The 20124-nt window shown below is 41.3% G+C and overlaps 3 protein-coding genes across 6 annotated transcripts; 2 read left to right on the top strand and 1 right to left on the bottom strand.

Moving 5' to 3' along the window:
* Positions 1–4040: 4040 nt before the first annotated feature.
* LOC127767394 (uncharacterized) lies at positions 4041–11678 on the top strand. Of its 4 annotated transcripts, none has more exons than XM_052292722.1 (18): positions 4041–4284; positions 5000–5069; positions 5179–6084; positions 6174–6347; positions 6461–6574; positions 7396–7454; positions 7591–7657; positions 7726–7777; positions 7978–8070; positions 8297–8380; positions 8491–8909; positions 9207–9268; positions 9726–9795; positions 9989–10069; positions 10151–10252; positions 10354–10484; positions 10913–11027; positions 11215–11678. In XM_052292722.1, exons 1-18 carry the CDS (start codon positions 4241–4243, stop codon positions 11248–11250), a joined length of 2679 nt encoding a protein of 892 aa, XP_052148682.1. In that variant the 5' UTR covers positions 4041–4240; the 3' UTR covers positions 11251–11678. The 4 variants fall into 4 exon arrangements, with proteins under 4 accessions (XP_052148682.1, XP_052148683.1, XP_052148681.1 ...); XM_052292723.1 differs by lacking the exon at positions 4041–4284 and adding an exon at positions 4352–4811; XM_052292721.1 differs by lacking the exon at positions 4041–4284 and having other exon boundaries at positions 4835–5069; positions 9989–10057.
* A 517-nt stretch (positions 11679–12195) lies between these two features.
* Positions 12196–16250, bottom strand: LOC127767626 (serine/threonine-protein kinase PBL27). Its single transcript, XM_052293021.1, has 5 exons — positions 16048–16250; positions 14838–15025; positions 14018–14207; positions 13517–13908; positions 12196–13061 (listed from the first exon to the last, which is right to left on the bottom strand). The coding sequence occupies exons 1-5, from the start codon at positions 16139–16141 to the stop codon at positions 12762–12764; spliced, it is 1164 nt and encodes a 387-aa protein (XP_052148981.1). The 5' UTR covers positions 16142–16250; the 3' UTR covers positions 12196–12761.
* A 1139-nt stretch (positions 16251–17389) lies between these two features.
* Positions 17390–19895, top strand: LOC127767775 (elongator complex protein 6). Its single transcript, XM_052293217.1, has 5 exons — positions 17390–17774; positions 18846–18912; positions 19008–19216; positions 19308–19454; positions 19589–19895. The coding sequence occupies exons 1-5, from the start codon at positions 17571–17573 to the stop codon at positions 19709–19711; spliced, it is 750 nt and encodes a 249-aa protein (XP_052149177.1). The 5' UTR covers positions 17390–17570; the 3' UTR covers positions 19712–19895.
* Positions 19896–20124: the final 229 nt, after the last annotated feature.

The raw sequence follows: 20124 nt of genomic DNA on the forward strand, positions 1-20124 counted from the left end.
AAAACTTTTTCATGGACCATCCTATGTATACCTACATGACCACAAATATTATGTTCCTGTTTGAAAGGGTTCCACCTTTTTTAGAAAAAAGTTCTTCTACTATAGTATATAAAACAAAGTTTTCAAAGAGGGCCAAACGGTGGAAAGTACTAGGAAAAAATTTTTAAATATGATTTGTACATCTCAACCACAAAACCGGGTATAATGACTCCTCAATCAATCAAGACCAGCGTAAAATGACTCCCTCGATGGGTTTGAGGGTGGTTTTGATTGATGTGATATCTATGTGGCAACCAATCTTAAAAGAAAATAATAAAAAAAAGATGTAGGACCCACTTGCCAATAACACTATATATCTCCTTTCTTCCTCTCTCTCTCTCTGCTCTCATTGGGCGTTTGGGGTGATGCAATGGCGGAAGAATGCCAGTTCCTATATCTCGCTCCGAACGAAGGATGGAGCGGCGGTGGTCCAAACTCAGCAGAGTGAGAAAGCGGATCAACCGAGGAAGGCGGCAGAGTGTGAGTCAACGGCACACTCCTCGACAGCCAACCTCGACACTCTCATGGAGCCGCTAGATGAGCCACCATTGTTGGTGATTGAAGAGACCGAGTTCCCCCTCCCACAACCTTCCATGGCGCTATCCCTCCCTATGGCACTTGCCCACGTTGCGGACAAGACCATGCGGCAGGGGCTTATCCCCATTCCCGGCGACAGCGAGTGTCAGAGAGGAGGGGTCATCGCGACGTCATTGAGCAAGAAGCTGCAGCGGGAGGAAGAAGCTCCGGCTGAGGGCATCAATGAGGCCTTTACGGTGCCGTGGTGTAGGATGGGTTGCGGCCCCACCAAGGAGAGGATGAGCTCCTTCAATCTCGTCGCTTCTTGTGCTTCGTCATCTCTCTTGGTGTGCTCTGGCAAGGATGTAGCGGCGATGAAGAAGGCACGAGAAGGCTGTCGGCAATGACGACACACTCAGTGGGTTCTTGTGCCAGCCCGTCTGAAAGAACGAAGAAAGAGTGGCTCTGGCATATGGACTCCGTATTTTTTTGGTCACTTACTTACATATGGGTGCACATCTATTTTTAATTCATCAAATAATTTGGCTGCCACGTGGATGTTATATTAGTAAAAACCACTCTCAAAACAGTTAAGGAAGTTAGTTTAGAGTGTTTTTAGTAGTTTGAGGAGTCGTTGTAGCGGTTTAAGTGATACGAATCAGATTCGACCTATCTATTATATTATTAAAGGAATAGAAAAAAGGAGCCTCCACGTTCGCTCTCATGGCTTAGAAATTCTCACATTAATCGGAGAAAAAGAAAAGGCAGAGTCCATATAGAAATACAATTTAGAAATAGCTGAAATTCGGAATTAAAAAATAAGGAATATTAGAAGAGGACACTAGAGTCCATATAGAAATACAATTTAGAAATAGTTAAAATTCGGAATTAAAAATAAGGAATAATAGAAGAGAATACTAGAGTCCATCAATTTTGTCAGTATCCCGATTCGTATCCTAATATCTTACGATACTACGATCCTACTAAGCCGAAACGATACCGATCCCACCTAGTATCCTATTTTTCATAGCATCTCGATCCTACTATTCATTACTGCACGATCCTACAAAATCTTAGGTGGTATCTCGATCCTACGATCCCTACGATACTACAAAATATTATTTAAAATAACATGGTTTGAAAATAGTGTAACTAAATATGCTCAAATTTATATGAAAATCAGTTAAATATATCAAAACCAACGTGGTTTCTCTTGATAAATGTCTCTATTTACATGACATATATCATTACTACTTTTTTTATATAGAATGGCTATATATAATTAATATAAATATTAATTAAATTTTAAAAAAGAAAATCTCATAGTATCCCGATCCTACGATACGATATTACTTTGAGCAAAACGATACCACCTAGTATCCCGATCCTGACAACCTTGGAGTCCATATAGAAATACAATTAGGAAAAAACTGAAATTCGGAATTAAAAATAAGGAATATTAGAAGTAGAGTATAGAGTCCATACAGAAATACAATTAGGAAATAATAGAAATTTGGAATTAAAAATAAGGAATATTAGAAGTAGAGTATAGAGTCCATATAGAAATACAATTAGGAAAAAATAGAAATTCGGAATTAAAAAATAAGAAATATTAGAAGTAGAGTATAGAGTCCATATACGAGTTTAAAACTAACTAAAATTTGGAATAAATATAATAAAATTAAAATTAGAGTTTTTAGAGTCCATATAAAAATACAATTACAAATAACTAAAATTTGAAATTAAGAAAAACATGGGAAGAAGAGTTTAAAGTCAATATAGGAACACAATTTAGAAGTAACTGAAATTCGAAATTAAAAATTAAAGAATATTGAAAGATGAGTTTAGAGTCCACATAGAAATACAATTAGAAATAATAAAAATTCAGAATAAAAATAAATAATATTGGAAGAAGAGCATATAGTCTATATAGAAATACAATTTACAGAAAATTCGGAATTAAAAAAAAGAAATATTAAAAGACAAGTCTAGAGTCCATATAGGAATATATATAATTTACAAATAATTAAAATTTGATGTTAAAAATAATTAATAATTAACACGTATATAAAATATAATATGAATATTACACATTAGTAGTTTTGTAAAGTTATTGCAAAATTTAAAATTATTTTGTCATTTTAATATATTTGAATAATATAATGAGAAAACATATATGCTATTATATGAGAGAAAATATAATGATGCTTTGCGCGGGCCATTTTTTTTAAAGAGGGTTAAAATTGTTTTTTTTTCCCAAAGTACTTATCCAGCAGGCCGCTCAGCCGCTGGCCTAAGCCCATACAGTTCCGTCTCACCTACCCGGCTCGTTTTCTTCCTATCGTCCGCTCAAAATCACCGGGCCCCGAGCCTCCCCACCGCCGTCTCACCATCACGCAAGTTGGACCGCGCCTCTGCCCTCGCGCTTGCACACCCGCGGGCCGCGGGGGAGCGTGGTCTAACGCAACTGCTTCGCGCGCGAGGCCGGCCCGGTACGCGGGCGGAAGGGTTGATTTGCTTTGCCATCATCACGCGAGACCACGACCGCTGATTTTCTCGTTCTCCGCCAGTCGTCGCACGCGCCGCGCGAGCTGAGCTCCTCCTCCCCCACCCCACCCCACCCAACCCAACCACCCCCCCGTGCCTGCACGGCCCCCGGCGGTCACCATCCACCAGGCGCCGCGCCGCCTCGCGCTCTCCTCGCCCCGCCATGTGCTGGCGAGTGGCGCGGCGACGAACAAAAGGGACCCAGATGGATCGTACCGTCCGGTAGGAATCGCGTCCTGTTCAGCCCGACACTCAAGCGTACTAATTCCGCTTGTACAGGACTACAGGCAGGTGTAACTACAGAAGCGCAAACAAGATGCAGGCATGCGGCTGTCTAAAATTCGGATTGTGGGCGTGCTTGCATCGCATGATGAGCTGACAGGTGACACCATCAACCGATTTGGTACTAGTACCATGTTTCATCAGGATGCTGGCCCACGGATTATCCGGTCCTCACCAAACCACCAAACGACGAGCCAGATGCTGGATGAGAGCAAAGATTATCCTACAGGAGTGTAGGCAAATGGCCAAATGCCTGACACAAACAAGAACACACCACACGAGTGAATGACACCATGGACCATTCATCAATCAACTAGTACTACTAAGAACAGGTACAATAGCAGGTTATAAGCCGGCTGTAACCATATATCGAAAAGAAAAAAGAAAAAAGCGGGCTACATATTTATAGCCGGCTGTAACACGGACTCTAAAATATTATGTGTGTATGAGAGGTGAGACCATGTATTAATGGTGTAGTATATTTTTATAGTTAACTACTGTATGAATGAGCTATTAGATTGGCTATAAATGTTTTGGAGCCAGCAGTTGGCTATACTGTTGACCTTGCTCTAATATAGCACAACTGTAAACAACCACTCCCTATACCAAACGGGTAGGAGTAGTACAACCTCCAAATCCAGGTCAAACCAGGCGATTCGATTTCTATTCCCGTTCTCCCCTCCAAGGCTGACTAGCGCTGCAATCTCTGCACCCTCGGCTCGGCTCGCACCATTTCCAGTATACAGGTCCACGCCTCCACGTGACAGGTGCTCGAAGAAGAAGGGCTCTGCTTTTGCTTGCTTTGCTCCCCGACCCGGCCGCCACGGCGCGCGCCGCCAAGCCGCCGCCGCCCGCCATGGGCGCCATGGGCGCGGCGGCGTTCGACTTCGAGTACAAGAGGTAAATCGCCGAGACCGAGCTGCTTACAGCGAAGCCATGCAGATTGCAGGCAGGCAGGCAGAGCAGCAGGAGTCAAAGGCGAGGGCGCGCGCGCTCGCCGCGGCATCGTCGTCCCGCGCGCCACGTGCTTCCCGCTCTAGCCTCGATGCGAAAAACGAGTTTTTTTTCTTCTTCGTCTTCTGGTTCCCCCCCAATCTGCGGTTCCTCTCTTTCTTGTTCTTCTATTCCTCTCTCTCTCTCTCTATATCTATCTCCGTTGCTTCGCGTCTGGGGCCTCGGGCGGCGCGCGCGGGGAGGGGCGTGGTGCAATTAACGGGCGCGCAGCTCCACCTTGCCGCGATCCGTCGCAATTCTTTGATTCCCTTCGCGGAATTTTTCTTTCTTTTTTTCCCCATTCCATGTGCGTGGATCTCGGGGCGCGGGGCTAGGGTTTAGTATGGCTTTGGTCAATCCATGGCGTGCGGTGCCGAGGTCGCCCTGTCGCTTCTTCTTTAATGCGCGTTGATCCCCATGGACGGCGAGTGCCGGTAAAACCCAATAAAAGGCGCCTCCTTTTCCTTTCCTCCGCCTCCCTCTCGCTAGCATTTATTGTCTTGTATTGTTGCATACGTCGTTGTTCGTTTAGGTTGGATTTGGGTTAGGATTTGTGTGGCATGATGCGGTGGTTGGAATTGCCTTCGGGAGTTGTGGTTGATGGTGGTGAGGTTTGGCGCAGGGATGCGTATGGATTCGCGGTGCGGCCGCAGCATCTGCAGCGTTTCCGCGAGTATGCCAAGATTTACAAGGTAATTTACCAGGGCCAGAGTAGAAATGGAAATGCGTTGTTTTTGTTTGTTTCAGGTTAAGTTTTGATACATACTGTACTATTTTTTTGGCTGTTGTTTGGTTTATCAGGAGGAAGAAGAGGAGAGAGCGGACAGATGGAAGGACTTCTTGGACAGGTTGGCTGAATCTGCAGATGACATCACAACCAGCATTTCACCTTCCAAAGAGTACTCTGCTGCTGGAGATGTCAATGGTGGAGAACACCTTGATGGAGCTGAAAACTTAGAGAATAGCAATAGGGGTGGAATAAAATGCAACAATGAAGAAGAGGAGGGAGAAGAGGATGCAGAAAAGAGCGATACACCAGAAAATTCGAAGGAAATTGATGGCAACAATCAATCGCAAGAAGCAAATGGTGAGGCGGACGATATCAATGATGTATCTGCCAACTCAGAAAACCTGAAACAGGAGAGCATTGCAAACTCCGTAGAATCGGACAAAGCTCCAGAAGAACTGAAGGAGGTGACTGGGTGTTCAGAGGAACTATTAAATGATGAGAATGGTGATTCTGAAGGATTAAAAGATTCTCATGGCGCCTTGGAAGGATTAGGTGAAGCGAACAATGACAACTCGGAAAAGTTAGAAGAACTTTTCTTGGATAAGGGGTTGTTGGATGAACTGAAGCCTATAAGAGTTGAGTCTGGGAAGCGGGTGCGGGCATCAATCAGAATCATTGAGAAAATGATGAGCTCTCGAGTGGGCAAGATAAGGTACACTGCAAATGACATGTGTGGAAATGGTGAAGCACAGCTTGCATCAATTGAAGAGGAGGAAAGGGCAGCAGATAAGAGTTGTAGAGGGGATCCAGCAGAGGAATCCTCTAATCCAGATAAGGTGGAGCAGGCACAGGACAGGGAACAAGGTGATTCTGCCAGTGCTGCTTTGGAGGGAGGCAATGGCGAGTCTTATTTCCCTTGGAGGGAGGAACTCGAGAGCTTGGTCCGTGGAGGTGTGCCAATGGCTCTTAGAGGAGAGGTGCAACTGTAACCAGAATTATCTGTACTGTTTTTATATCCTTATAATAGATATATACCTACACTCACATATGGTTGATTTTATTGCAGATGTGGCAAGCATTTGTGGGTGTTGGTGCTCGTAAAATTACTGGGTACTACAACAAATTACTAGATGAAGGTACTGAGGAATTGGATGAAAAGAACCCTGAGGACCAAGAGTTGAAAGATCAGACAAATGCACAGAAAAAGCCCCCAGAGAAGTGGAAGGGACAGATAGAGAAGGTTGCTCTCTGATTTGAAATGGGAGGAACTAATGTCATGTTTTAGAAGTTCTACTGTTCTAGGTCTCTACTCTCTACACACTTGAATGCTTGATTTGCCTGTTATCATTATAGGATTTGCCTCGAACATTTCCGGGACACCCTGCACTAGATGAGGACGGGAGAAATGCTTTGCGACGGTTATTAACAGCATATGCAAGGCATAACCCATCAGTTGGATACTGCCAGGTGAACAAATGCTCATTGGATAATTTTATGTTAGTTTTTAACCTCTTGTAATCTACTCCCAACGTCCCATAATATAAGGGATTTTGAGTTTTTGCTTGCAACGTTTGACCACTCGTCTTATTCAATTTTTTTTTTGAAATTATTATTTATTTTATTTGTGACTTACTTTATTATCCACAGTACTTTAAGCACAACTTTTTGTTTTTATATTTGCAAAAAAATTTGAATAAGACAAGTGGTCAAACGTTACAAGCAAAAACTCAAAATCCCTTATATTGTAGGACGGAGGAGTATATGAGAAATTTTATAGTCCTTGAGAAAGTACCTGGAGGTACGAAGATTTTACACTAGAAATTTGGTACCTCAAGGTACTTGGTACCTAGAGATACCAAATTTTACACTAGAAAATGTGGTACCTTCTCAAGGATGGTAAAATTACCCAATTTATAATCATATGCATGTGCTGCGAAATAATGTATTACCTTTGAGTAAAAGATGAATTGATGAGGGCTGTATTTTATACTGAGAGATCCATCGTGAACTATGAAACTTTTCACTTTTCAATCATCCACGCTGACAAACGAATTATGAATATTGTAACTTCAGAGGTGATTTACAAGGTTAAAATCAATTAAGTCTATCCCAAGTTCCAAATATGCAATTCAACTATTAGCTAGCTTTGCAAGGCTGGCAAAATCATTAAATGTTCTATATGCTAGACACCATTACTCTGGCTCAGAAACATCTGTTGCATTTTCTTTTGTCAATATAACTAGAGTGCCTTTACTCTTTACCTTATATCTTCATTGTTCTTCTTGCAGGCCATGAACTTTTTTGCTGGCCTATTTTTATTATTCATGCCTGAAGAGCATGCATTCTGGTATGCTTTTATTAAATGCCTTGTCTCTTGAAAAAAGATACTTGATTGATAATTTTTCTTTGTATTTTCAAGATTGTATGCTAACTCTAATTCCACTTTATTTTTCTCGTTTTCGCTCATCATTTTGAATTTTCAGGGCTCTGGTGGGGGTCATTGATGAGTATTTTGATGGTTATTACACTGAGGAAATGATTGAATCTCAGGTACTTCTTAATTCATGATACATGTAATGTTTCCCAAAATCCTCGTTAATGTTACTGCCCGTTTACAGGTTGACCAGCTTGTTCTTGAGGAAGTTGTACGAGAAAGATTCCCAAAACTTGGTTTGTATTTCAATGATATTATTACTACACTTGTCCTTTTGTAGCATTCTGCATTTCACATTATCTTAAAAAAAACATGGTCCTGGTCATGCTTTTGTATTCAGTTGAAATGTTGAGATGACTTTATTTGTTTGAACACATAATGTATCAACTTTGTGGTGTATCACTCTGTACTTACATCAATTACAACCCTCTTTCAGCAAAGCATATGGATTTCCTGGGAGTTCAGGTGGCATGGGTGACTGGACCATGGTTTCTTTCAATTTTCATCAATATGCTTCCATGGGAAAGTGGTCAGGTTTTATGCAATAGCTTGGTGCTTTCATTAAGATATATACTCATACTTATACATTTGATGTTCGGTACCAGTCCCTTAAATTGAACGAAACATGCATACCAAATTGTTAGGATAATGAGAATCCCATTCTATTATTTTTTGAATGTTACATATTCTTGTCATGTATGTTAATAAATAGTTAGGTTTAACATCATCTGATTGAAACTTTTGCATTCTCTTAGTTCTTCGTGTTTGGGATGTGATCCTTTTTGAAGGAAATCGAACGATGTTGTTCCGGACAACGCTTGCTTTGCTCGACTTATATGGTATAACTTAATCCCTGAAAAAGCTATTGTTTCCTATTATTTGTTCTTTTCTAATAAGCATTGATGTGTAAGTGTAATCTACACTGTTGTCTTTGTATGTTGATTTGTAGGGCCTGCCCTGGTGACCACAAAGGATGCTGGAGATGCAATTACATTATTGCAATCTCTTGCTGGCTCTACTTTTGACAGCAGTCAACTTGTGTTGACAGCTTGTATGGGTTTTCAAGCAGTCAGGGAAATAGGGCTGCAGGAGTTAAGGAAAAAACACAGGCCTGATATTATATCTGCTATGGAGGAAAGATCAAAAGACCGCCATTCTTGGAAAGATAAGAAGGGTTTAGCAACTAAACTTTACAGCTTTAAACATGATCCTCTATGCCCACAAGTTAATTCCAAGGAAGGGGAAGATGATTTGCAAGTGAATGGGGAAATGCAATTTTTAGATTCTGGGTCAGCAAATCTAGAAACCTACCTTACTAGTTCTGCTCTAGATAATGAGTTGGAAGAGGGCATTGATCTTCAAGATCAGGTAAGAACTTCTCTGTACTGATTTATTTGTACTGAATGAGCTGATGTTTTCTCTAACAGAAACAAAAAAACAATGTGCTTATAATATGCATTCAAATTTATTGGTCATTCTGATAATTGACATTCAGGAATTTGTGTCACGGTCCTTCTGTATAATTGAATGGTTCCTATCAATATTTACGTTCCTTTCTGAGCTTAATATTCAGATGTTTTTTTGCCAATATGGAATTTTTAGTTACCTTTTCTTATGTTAAACATGATGAATTTCTATACTCAACTACTCAAGCAATGCTCACAGGTAACATGGTTGAAAGTTGAGCTGTGCAAACTGCTCGAGGAGAAAAGATCAGCTGAACTCAGGTTTGTTGTGCTTCTATTCTGGATCTATTTATCCACATAGTTAAATTGTACAGGTATAGTTACAAAGAAGAATAGCAATAGTACGGAAGCTATCCCAGCCACTGCTAGATATAACAACCTGCAAAACTCGGAACTCTTAAATATAAATCGTTAAGGAGGGAATTTCTCCATCTAAACTTATTTGGAGCATTCCATCAAAGATGTGTCTGGTTCTTTCCAACCAGATAGGCCAGCTCCCAGCATTCAAGAGTAATTAGTTCTTTAAGAATAATTCCCCCTTTTCTCAGTTTCACAGTAAATTTTAAATAATTTTTGCATCTAAAATAATTGGTAAAGTCTTCGTCAAATTCATGCATACTTTCATCTAAGTTGTCGCTGTAATGTTTTGGGCCATTAACTTAGTTTTGTACTGTGTCCAACTCCTATCATGATCTATTAACACATGTCATGCTCTCAGAAGCGAGGAGTTGGAAACTGCTTTGATGGAAATGGTCAAGCAGGACAACAGACATATGTTGAGTGCTAAGGTAAGATGTTATCTACAATTGCTTCTCTTTCCCCTCCAGGACTGCACAACTTAATGCAATCCAAGACTTCTTTATAATTGAACCAATTGCTTGAAGATTACCTAGTAGTAGTGTAGTTATAGTCCTTAAATCTGTTTTGTCCTTCGGGCTTAAATTTGGGCATATTCATTCTTGACTTAGAAAAGATTCTCAGGTTGAGAAATTGGAGGCAGAGGTATCTGAGTTGCGAAAGTCCTTTGCAGACAAGCAAGAGCAAGAGCAGGCAATGCTTCAGGTTCTATCTTACAGCTTAGTATGCCTGTGCTTTATGCCATCTGGTTGGCTAAAATATATACATATTTACATATGCCTGCAGGTTTTGATAAGAATGGAGCAGGAACAGAAAGTGGCAGAAGATGCCCGCATAGCTGCTGAGAGAGATGCTGCTGATAAGAAATATGCTGCTCAGTTGCTCCAGGTTGCTTCAAGATGTTCTCTCAAACTGCTAGTTTTACACGTACAATTTGTAATATCTGTAAAAAGGGAGTTGCATAACCTTTTTGTTCCTCGTACATTCAGGAGAAGTATGACGCAGCGATGGCAGCACTTCGACAAATGGAGAAGAGAGCTGTAATGGCCGAAACTATGTTGGAAGCTACAAAGCAGTACCAGGCAGGGCAGTTTAAGGCCAACCAGTCCTTCAATCCAAGGTATGTTTAAACTCCTATGCTATATGTCCAGTATCATGGATGAGTTCTGATCAAATGATAATTATTAATTAAGTAAATTTCATAAAACACACTTATTATGGTATAAGTTGCACAAAACCACAGGAATTTCGGAATGTGGCACATAATCCCAGGTATTTATGGTCCTAAAGTTTTACAAAACCACACATTAAGCATTTAGGGAGCAGTGGGCATGACTAATTTGCTTTTGTTGCATCGTATCATACTTGCTAGTGGTGATGCTTCAGATAGTTCCTTTTCGTTTTCTCAGTACTCCATTCATTTATTAACATAAATCATCCTTAGCTACAAATGACATATTACTGATGTTTCTTGTTGGTTTTTAACATTCAACTTTCTAACACTGTCTTTGCATGGTGACACTTCGTTTACTCGGGATTCTTTTGTAGTTCACCTCGTGCTGCCCCTCAGTCTGGGAAGCCAAATCAAGATCCTAACCAGGATGCACCTAACAGGAGATTGGGCTTGCTTTCTAGGGGCCTTGGTTGGCTAGAGAAAAGCAAGGTACCTTGATTTGTTTAATGCTTCAAGATACGACTTAATTTGAGTAAAAAAAAAGGGGATATCCTCTTTATTTCATATTTGGAAAAGAAAAAAAAAATATTAACATCATGATGAGCCAAATGGCTCTAGGAAGATGATACAAACTTGAGGTACAATTGTTCATTAACTTTGATTTTTTTTTTATCAGGGAAAGTCTAGTTCCACTGAAACACCTGAAGGCTAAACTCCTGTCGAATCAGGACATGATTGTTGCTAAGGATTGGATTACCTGATCACCAGAAAAATGCGTTCATGCAAGCATCAATGTTTTGCCCGCGGGAAGATTCAACATGAATTTCCCATGAAGTTTTGCTGAAATTGTCATATGTATCATATCGAGCCCAGTTGTCAGATGCAGCTTCCTTGTTAGGTTCGAATTGTTGTAATGCATCCGTGTAAATTTTCTTTTTCAATTAGTTTCATTAAGATTGTCGATAGTTAGTTCCGGATAGGAGAAAGAAAAGGCACACTACTTCCCATACACATTAGATTAGTTTGCGACGATGTCGTGGTATTATACCGGTGAAGAGCTGTTTTTATACCTCTTCGGGAAGAGTTGTGCAGGAGTAGTGCAAAGAAATGATGTTTTTTTATTCATGTGACTTGCTTTCACACGAGTGCCTTAAGCATATTAATTTCATATGTTGTGTAAACACCGAGTCTCCACTGAGAATGTTCTTTTTTAAAATAAATAAATAAATAATAATAATCAACCACTGGATCATATAATAAATCAGGAATGGTCATTCAGAATTTTGGTGAGATTATGCCTATTTCTTCCTTGAACCTCTATACCAGACATATCCATTTATGCGCAAGCTGTCACTGCCATAACACAGAAATTTTATGGTTCAAGGTATCTACAAAGTATAAAACCGGTACCTCGTTAACGACAGTAAATCACTCTTAACATTGTAGTGATTGCATATGACTTGGCAAACTAGACAAGTCGAAGCATTTGCACTGCCCGGAATGGGCAGGTTGAACAAGCACTTAGATATTTTTTTGACGCTGAAAGGTAGAGAGACTCTACCTTATAACCATCTTATTGATGGCTGGTCAAGAGTTACGCGGCCAATTGGCCAAAACAAGAAAGAAGAGGAATACTGAAAACAAAATATAACCTTAGAGCAAAGTTGAATGCAAAGAGAGACTTCAACGCCATTTAAGTGCATCCATACTCAAATGGACTGAGTTTGATCTGACACTTGGGTATAACCTTGAACCAAAGTTGTATCCAAAGAGAGAAGCTTTAACCCCTTTTAAGTGCATCCATACAACAAATGGACAGAGGTTGAACTGAACCTCGGTGTAACCTTAAAACAAAGTTGTATCCAAACACAAAAAAAACTTTAATCCCTTTTAAGTACATCCATACAACAAAGGGAAGCAAACGTGAGACCCATCTCATCCTGATTTCAACATAGGAGCAATGCCATGAAACCATCTGGAGATGCTTTCGGAGTATGGAGCTCTATGTCGAAAGACAACAAAATGACAAGCCTCATCCATGTACAGAAGAAAAGGAACAGAAGTTCCCTCCAGAAATTCAACCATATGTTCCGAAATGGAACAGCGCTGTTCTTCAGTTTCTACTACTCTCAGGCAGTAACCATCACGGCTCACGACACAAAGAGCAAGGCTTGAGACTGATAGTGACAGGGAAACCATGTTGCTGTTCTGCAATTGGGCTTCCTAGCTGCCTTCTCCCTGATCCTTGGCTTGGTTCCAATCTTCTATCCTCGGTTCAGTCGATGCACTGGAACCTACAGATGATTGCAGACGAGATGACCACCGCTTTCTGCTGGATTGTGACTCTGAGATCTGAGTAAGAGCATCAACTACTGCTGTGATATCTGGCCTCCGGTTGGCTGTTCTGTCAACACACAGAGCAGCAACAGTAAGGGCCCGGAACAAGGACCTCATGTGGTACTGACCGTTAAGCACCGGGTCTGCTAATTTGGGAAAATCCTTTTTGTTGATCTTGGGGATGGCCTGAAATTATGCAACAAATTAATGGCGAAAGAATAACTCGTAACAAAGCATGTAAGAGCCATAATGGAAGCAGTTAACATATCAGCTGTTTTGTCTCCTTTGTTAACAGTTGGTATCTTCCAATTTTGCTTAAAATTCAAGGTACACAAAGAAAATAGATTTCGGCCAAAGGATATAAGTTGAATGTGAGGGAGTAAAATAAACCCTGGATGAAGCTAGAATCTAAAATCGATCTTTACTGGCTACTTCTCTCATGACATAATATGTAAGACTAAAAAAAATCGCGACTGCAATGATGAGACGAAATAAAAATAACAGAAGCACACTAGTCTAAGATGATCAAATAGTTGAAGTAATTATATAAAGATAGTGTTATGTGCTCTTTCATGAGCAGACTTGTGCATGCAGGAGAAGCAAATAACACAATTAAGTTAAAACAGGAAGAAATGGCTTACCCATTCAACAATATTTCGCTCAGGCTTAGCTCGACTGTCATCTATAACCTTTTGTCCTGTGATGACCTCCAACATGACCACACCAAAGCTGTAAATATCTGACTGGACGGTCAGTTTACCACTCTCAAGATAATCAGGCGCACAATATCCAAGTGTGCCCATCACTCTAGTCGAAATATGAGTGTCATCACCAGTTGGACCCATCTTTGCCAAGCCAAAGTCAGAAAGCTTTGGATGATATCCATCTCCAAGCAAAATGTTTTCAGATTTCACGTCGCGGTTTATGACGGGAGGGTCAACATTGACATGCAAGTGCTGCAGGCCTTTAGCTGCCCCGACAAGTATCTTGATCCTTGTGTTCCAGTCAAGAGGCTTCTTATCAGGGGAAAGATCTGGAAAAATTAAGACCCAGTTCTGATTAGACAAACTTCTAATTATTTAGAAGCAGTGTAATGAAGGAGGGAACTATATATGTTACTAGTTTGTAACATACTAACATACCATGGAGATGACTTTTCAGGGAACCCAAAGGCATGTATTCATAAACTAAAAGCCTCTGATCACCATCCTGACAACAGCCAATAAGCTTGACAAGATTTGTGTGATGTAGTTTACTCAACACTGAAGCTTCGGTGATGAACTCCCTGTCTCCTTGATTGCCTTGTAGATTAAGAATCTTTATAGCCACCTCCTGTCCAATTGCATGGTTCGAGAATTAGAGTGGCACACAAGTGAATTAGACCCTACAAGATCTTCTCACGAGTCACGGCTATCAATTTTCACAGACAAAAAAATTGAAATGCTACAGGAGGCCACTTCAATTGGAGATAAAGAGAGTAGTCTGCTACAAGAGCAAAGTACAAACAACCACAAAGAGATCAAGTTGCCACAAAAGAGCTGCAACAGAAGAAAGAACAGCAACCAAGTTCCAACAAGAGCACCAAACTGACTAAGAAGGACAAAACCAAATAACAGAAAGGATAATAAAGAGGATAATGATTGACTTGGACATCTTCCTTGTTACTACGCCGAAATGCATGCCGAACACCCGTAGATGATACATGCATCAAACACTTTCACATTTTCCTTAAGCAAACCCTAACTGTTCTTATCAATTTAACAATAGCATGAATTCGAGAGGAATAATATACATGAAAGGAAATACTACAGCAATCCTTTTGTGTCTAACAGCTTCAATTCTACCTGAGACCCGTAATGTTCACCCAGATACATTAGCAACAAAACATCATCTTACTTTGGTACTACATACAAACCTTAATCAACTAAAGAATTTGCAGAAACACATGTTGCATGTACCCACCTGGGAGTTATCCAGCACGCCCCTATACACCTGGCCAAACCCGCCCTCTCCTAGAAAGCGATCGTCACTGAAGCCCCCTGTCGCCGCATACAGCTCCCCGTAGGTGAATGACTGGCCATGAATAAGCCTCTCCATACCATGGTTCGAGATGGAATCAGCATTTGTGGTATTTAAATTCACATCCATCTCTGCAGAAACAATGATAGCAGATGAGCATGAGGCACACTAATGCAATGGTGTCAGCTATTTAAATTCAACAAGAGAAAGAAGACAAATTAAACCAAACCATTGTAAGCTTGCAGAACATAAGGTAATAACATTAACATATATAAGACAAAGTAAAAGTATTTCTACTAGTATTGTTATCAAAACAACCGAAAGCAATACAGACAAAAAAGTAAAACACGCGTATTTTGTGATATTACTCCCACCGTTCCAAGAAAAGCCAGTGAAAGCTGACAAGAAACACCCAAGCGGAGAACCTTACTCAGGAGATCAGGACAAAATCATGCCAATGCCCAAACACCATTTCTTTACGAAATCAATACTCCACTGGCAAGAAATCAAGTAAAGAGTTTCAACACCTTTCAAAGAAAATCAGAACAGCATAGGCAAACCATAATATGAAAGAAAGGGCAATTCAATGCCCAGAATCACGTTCCACGACATTAGTTACACCATCGGCAAGAAAATTAAACGGACTATCTAAATTTCCAAAAAAAAAATCTGATTACTTGCGACATAGCACGGATTAGAAAATAGAAAAATCATGGTGCCTTCTGAACTGTTTTTTAGAAGGTTCAAAGCATCCCAAGTTCCAACTTCCAGTAATAAAAAGAATTCAGGTCCATGCCTTGATGCTAACGAGCAAAAATCTCAATATACGTTTAAGAACATCACAAGTCATAACCGATGAAGCAAAGATAAGGGGAGGAATCCAAAACCACGGTGATCGCGCGAGAGCCAGCAACCATCGCCCGCCCGGTGAATCCAAGAAGGGAGTCAAGAACCCTCGCATAGGAAGTCAGAAAACCACGAAGCTCGACCAGTCATCGCCCATAAACGGGTCGAAACTCGAAACCAAGAAATTAATTAGCGCCGAAATCAGATTCCGAAGCAATGCTATGGCCAAGAACCGATGCCACGTTCGCGGAAGCAGAGGGTGTCAAGAGCAAGGGGAGGAGAGCCCGTAGGCCGTAGCATTAATTACCTGAGGCGGCCGTCTCGTCCGGTGTGATCTGTGGCCTCTCCGCGGACTCCTTCCTGCTCTCGTTGCCGCCCTCCGATGAGAAGCAGCTCCCCATGGCCGCCGCCGACTTCTCCTCCTGACGCGCAAGCGCGCGCCGTTGCGGCAGCGATGGAAGAAGACGGGGGAAGAGAGAGAGAGAGAGAGAGAGAGAGAGAGAGAGAGAGGTTGGGGGGTGTTCAGTGCAAAGGTGCAGCAATATCGAAGGATACCGGTAGTCTTAAAAAATGTTGACGGATGAGAGAGAATAAAAAAAATTGCTCCTCTCCAACTCCTTTTTATCTCTTACAGAAGTAATACCAATCACGTGAATAATACTAAATAGTGGGGATAAAGATGACTTATTATATCAACAATAGCATCCGTAAGGATGCTACCGCTATTGTAAAAAGACTTCCAAGTAACGACTTGTAATGTTACGGATGCTACCGCAGCTTAATAATAACAGTAACGATTATTTAATACGACGTTATAAAAATCGTTATTTTTACTAGAGTTGAAAATTGAAAGCTAAAGTTAAATGTTTTTTTTCCGCAGCTGACTCTCATCAATGCACAAATATTGGTTGGTATAAGAATCAACAAGATCTAAATATTAATTACAGTATTACATACATGCCTATTTCTACCTTCTACATTGAATTTGGACTTAATAGAATTTGAACTCATGATATATACACAATAAACTAAAAAATCCGAGTACTTCTTTCATCCTCTATCAGAATATAGTGTCTGCGATCCCTTTTAAGCTACTATAACGATCCTAATTCACTACTAGCCCACTATATATTATTTAGTACCCCTCTATGATCATAGGGATGTACACCCTCCATTAAAAAAATCTGAACTATTTCCTATGTTTAAAAAAAAAGAGTCTATTCCTATAAATAAATATGGGCATATGTATGTTTATATTCATCCTTAAGTTTTTTTTATAACGGGAGTATATTTTTATCTATTTTTTCCTATATCTTCTCTTTTCCCGGGAGTATATTTTTATCTATTTTTTCCTATATCTTCTCTTTTCCCGTGTTTTCCAATTTCTCCCAATTTTTTTCCCATTCGCCCTCATTTTTTATTCTTTTACCTTCCGTTTTTGTCTTTTCTTTTATTATTACAATAAATATATATTTTGCGGGCTAAACGGGCTGCCGTGCTGCTTTTGGCCCGTCGTGCCCGGGTCGACACGGCCCGGCCGGTGAAGCTCTTGGGCCGTGCTTGGGCTGCTTGCCGAGCACGTGGGCCGGAACGGCCCGTCTACTGAGGCGTGCCCGTCTCGTGCCTGGGCCATCGTGTTGGCGGCGTGGAGTCCTCGCGCTCGCGGTAGGTTTTCCTCTCAGTCATTCGGCGGCGGCGGCGGCGGCGGCGGACCGGCGGCGAGCACAACGGGACGGTGAAGGGAGCAGGGAAGGTGCGGCGGGGCCTTTGAAGACGGCGGCGGAGGCCAGCGAGGAGGCGGCGATCAGGGTCCAGCCCTCCAAGGCCCCGATGGAGGAGTACGGGGGCGGGGACTTCCTGAGCGAGGCAATGGGCTCCGGAGCGCGCGTGGTGGTGGTGGAGGACCGCGTCGAGGCGCCCGGGGCCTTCGCCCTGCACCTCCTCCTCAAGCGCGCGCTTGCCGGTGGCGGCGCCGCGGCGCTCCTCGCCCTCGCTCAGCCTTTCTCCCACTACGACCGGGTTCTCCGTAAGATGGTACGCTCCGCTCCGTTCGATCCGCTCGACTCCCTTGCCCGCGTTTCGTCGAACATGTCTTGTGTCTATTGGCTTCGTTGACCTATCCCCAATGACCGGGGGATTCACATTTACAAGTCGCACTTTGAGCACTCCGCTATCAAATTCGAGACCAGCAATTAGTTTTCGTTCTCAACTCAATTGCGTCAAGGGCCTGCCGTTCTTCTTCGGGTTAATGGTGCATGTTAGATTTTTAATGCCGTGGAGCTCACACATTTGTTAGTGTTGATTAAGGATGGATGGGAAAAACAAAATAGTACTCCCTCCGTTTCACAATGTAAGTCATTCTAGCATTTCCCACATTCATATTGATGTTAATAAATCTAGACATATATATCTATCTAGATTCATTAACATCAATATGAATATAAAAAATACTAGAATGACTTACATTGTGAAACGGAGGAAGTAGGATCGAAGTGCGCATGGAAGGGGATGGGGCTGTTAGTTCACCAGATGTTATGAGAAGTTGAACTGTTCCGAGATTCTAGTCATTAGTCAATGAGCTCTTGGTTCAATTTTCAATAAGGTGTCTTGCACCAGAACTAGAAGGTTGAAATCAATTATCATTGGAAGATAGAAAGCTGAAATTATTAGTGTATGATGACCGAGAATCATGAGAAGATTGGTTTTTGCTATGAGCACTACATGCTAAATTATGCTATTTTAGCTGTGGTGTACAGAAATTCTTAACTCAACCAGATAAGACTAGCAATATATGCTTATTTTCTAGCTTTAGTAAGCTCATGTACTATCTGGGACAACCTTTTTTATTATTTGTATAACCGGCCAAGCCAGGAACTGAACAGTTCTTGCGCCTTATGAGATGGGATAAAATTTCCTAGTAAAGTTTCTACTGGTACACTGGAGGGTGGGAATGGGATAACCGTTTTATTACAAATCATGAATTCCTTTCCACTACCGTTATTATGAACCTTGATTTGGACAAGCTGCTATACAGTGCTATGCATAATGGATGCCTTTCCTAGTTGAAATATAGCATGTAATATGATTTCTTCTCAAATTTACCAGGGCTGTAACCTATCCTTGCATAGGAAGAGTGAGAGGCTTCATTTTTTTGACTTGCAGGCCTTCCCAGGCAAGCAATCACATCAATGCCTTGTATTCGTTCCAAATGATATTGCATAAAGGCATAATTACTGAGTTACAGGTTTGCTTTGCTTCTGTACGCAGGTGGAGCAAAGGGAGGTGCCATTTCTGATAGTTTTGTTAGACTGTATGGTGACATTCAAAGAGCCATCGACGCTAGCAGGACAGGAGATAATACAGGCCGCTTTACTCTCATGATCGATGATGTTTCACTGTTAGAAGTTGCAGCAGGTGGTTCTGTAGATGATGTGTTGGACTTCTTGCATTATTGTGTTACACTTACCTCTGAGATGGTAAATGTTAGATCTATTAAAAGTTGCTGAGATCTCTGTAATTTTTGCCTTGCACTCATGTTTTTTTTGCCTTTTGTTTATGACTTGGCAGAATTGCTCGTTGGTCTTCCTTATTCATGAGGATATATATTCGAGTGAGGAAGGTGTGGGGGTCCTTTTGCATCTGCGCTACATTGCAGATCTTGTGATCAGAGCTGCACCTTTGAGCACTGGTTTAGCTGCTGATGTTCATGGACAGGTAGGTTCTTGCCCTTATTAATCCACGCTGTCGAAAATGTAGCAATTGTTGATAAACTTGCATGAGAATCTTATTACCAGGGTTGGATATTTCATTTATAATAACTATTGAAGTTGCTCAAACATTTTCAACAGCTTTCAGTGGTAAACAAGTGTACATTCAGGGAGCAAAGGCTAAAAGCACAGAGAATTTGGAACTTCCATTTTAGAGTGAAGGAAAACGGCGCTGACTTTTTCTACCCTGGGAGCAGACATTAGCTTGCATATTGATGTATCACTTCGGTAGACACGGGAATCACAGAAGCAATGGAAGTTGTAATGCGTGTCGCTCCTGTATTTTAGGCAAATGTTCATGAAATGTTTTCACAGAATGTATCAATTGAGGACTAAACCAGTAGGTTCAGTTTATTGGGAAGAACCAGTAAGCTGAGGTTCTCCCGCATGTAGCATTGTCTTTACTCAACCGTGCTAGATAGGCATCGTTACACTACGTTAGTTGCATCATTTCATAGCGTAACTGGTTTCAGGTTCAAAACGACGAAAGCATTTTGTCCAGAAAGTTATCTGAACCAGCCTACCATGGCAATTTTTTTAGAGGAAAGATCGTCAGCATCCGGCTTTGTAAGAAATCCCAAACATCACAGAGGTTCATTACAAGACAAAGCTAAAGC

Source organism: Oryza glaberrima, chromosome 3, assembly GCF_000147395.1.
Source record: "Oryza glaberrima chromosome 3, OglaRS2, whole genome shotgun sequence".
NCBI classification, from domain to species: domain Eukaryota; kingdom Viridiplantae; phylum Streptophyta; class Magnoliopsida; order Poales; family Poaceae; genus Oryza; species Oryza glaberrima.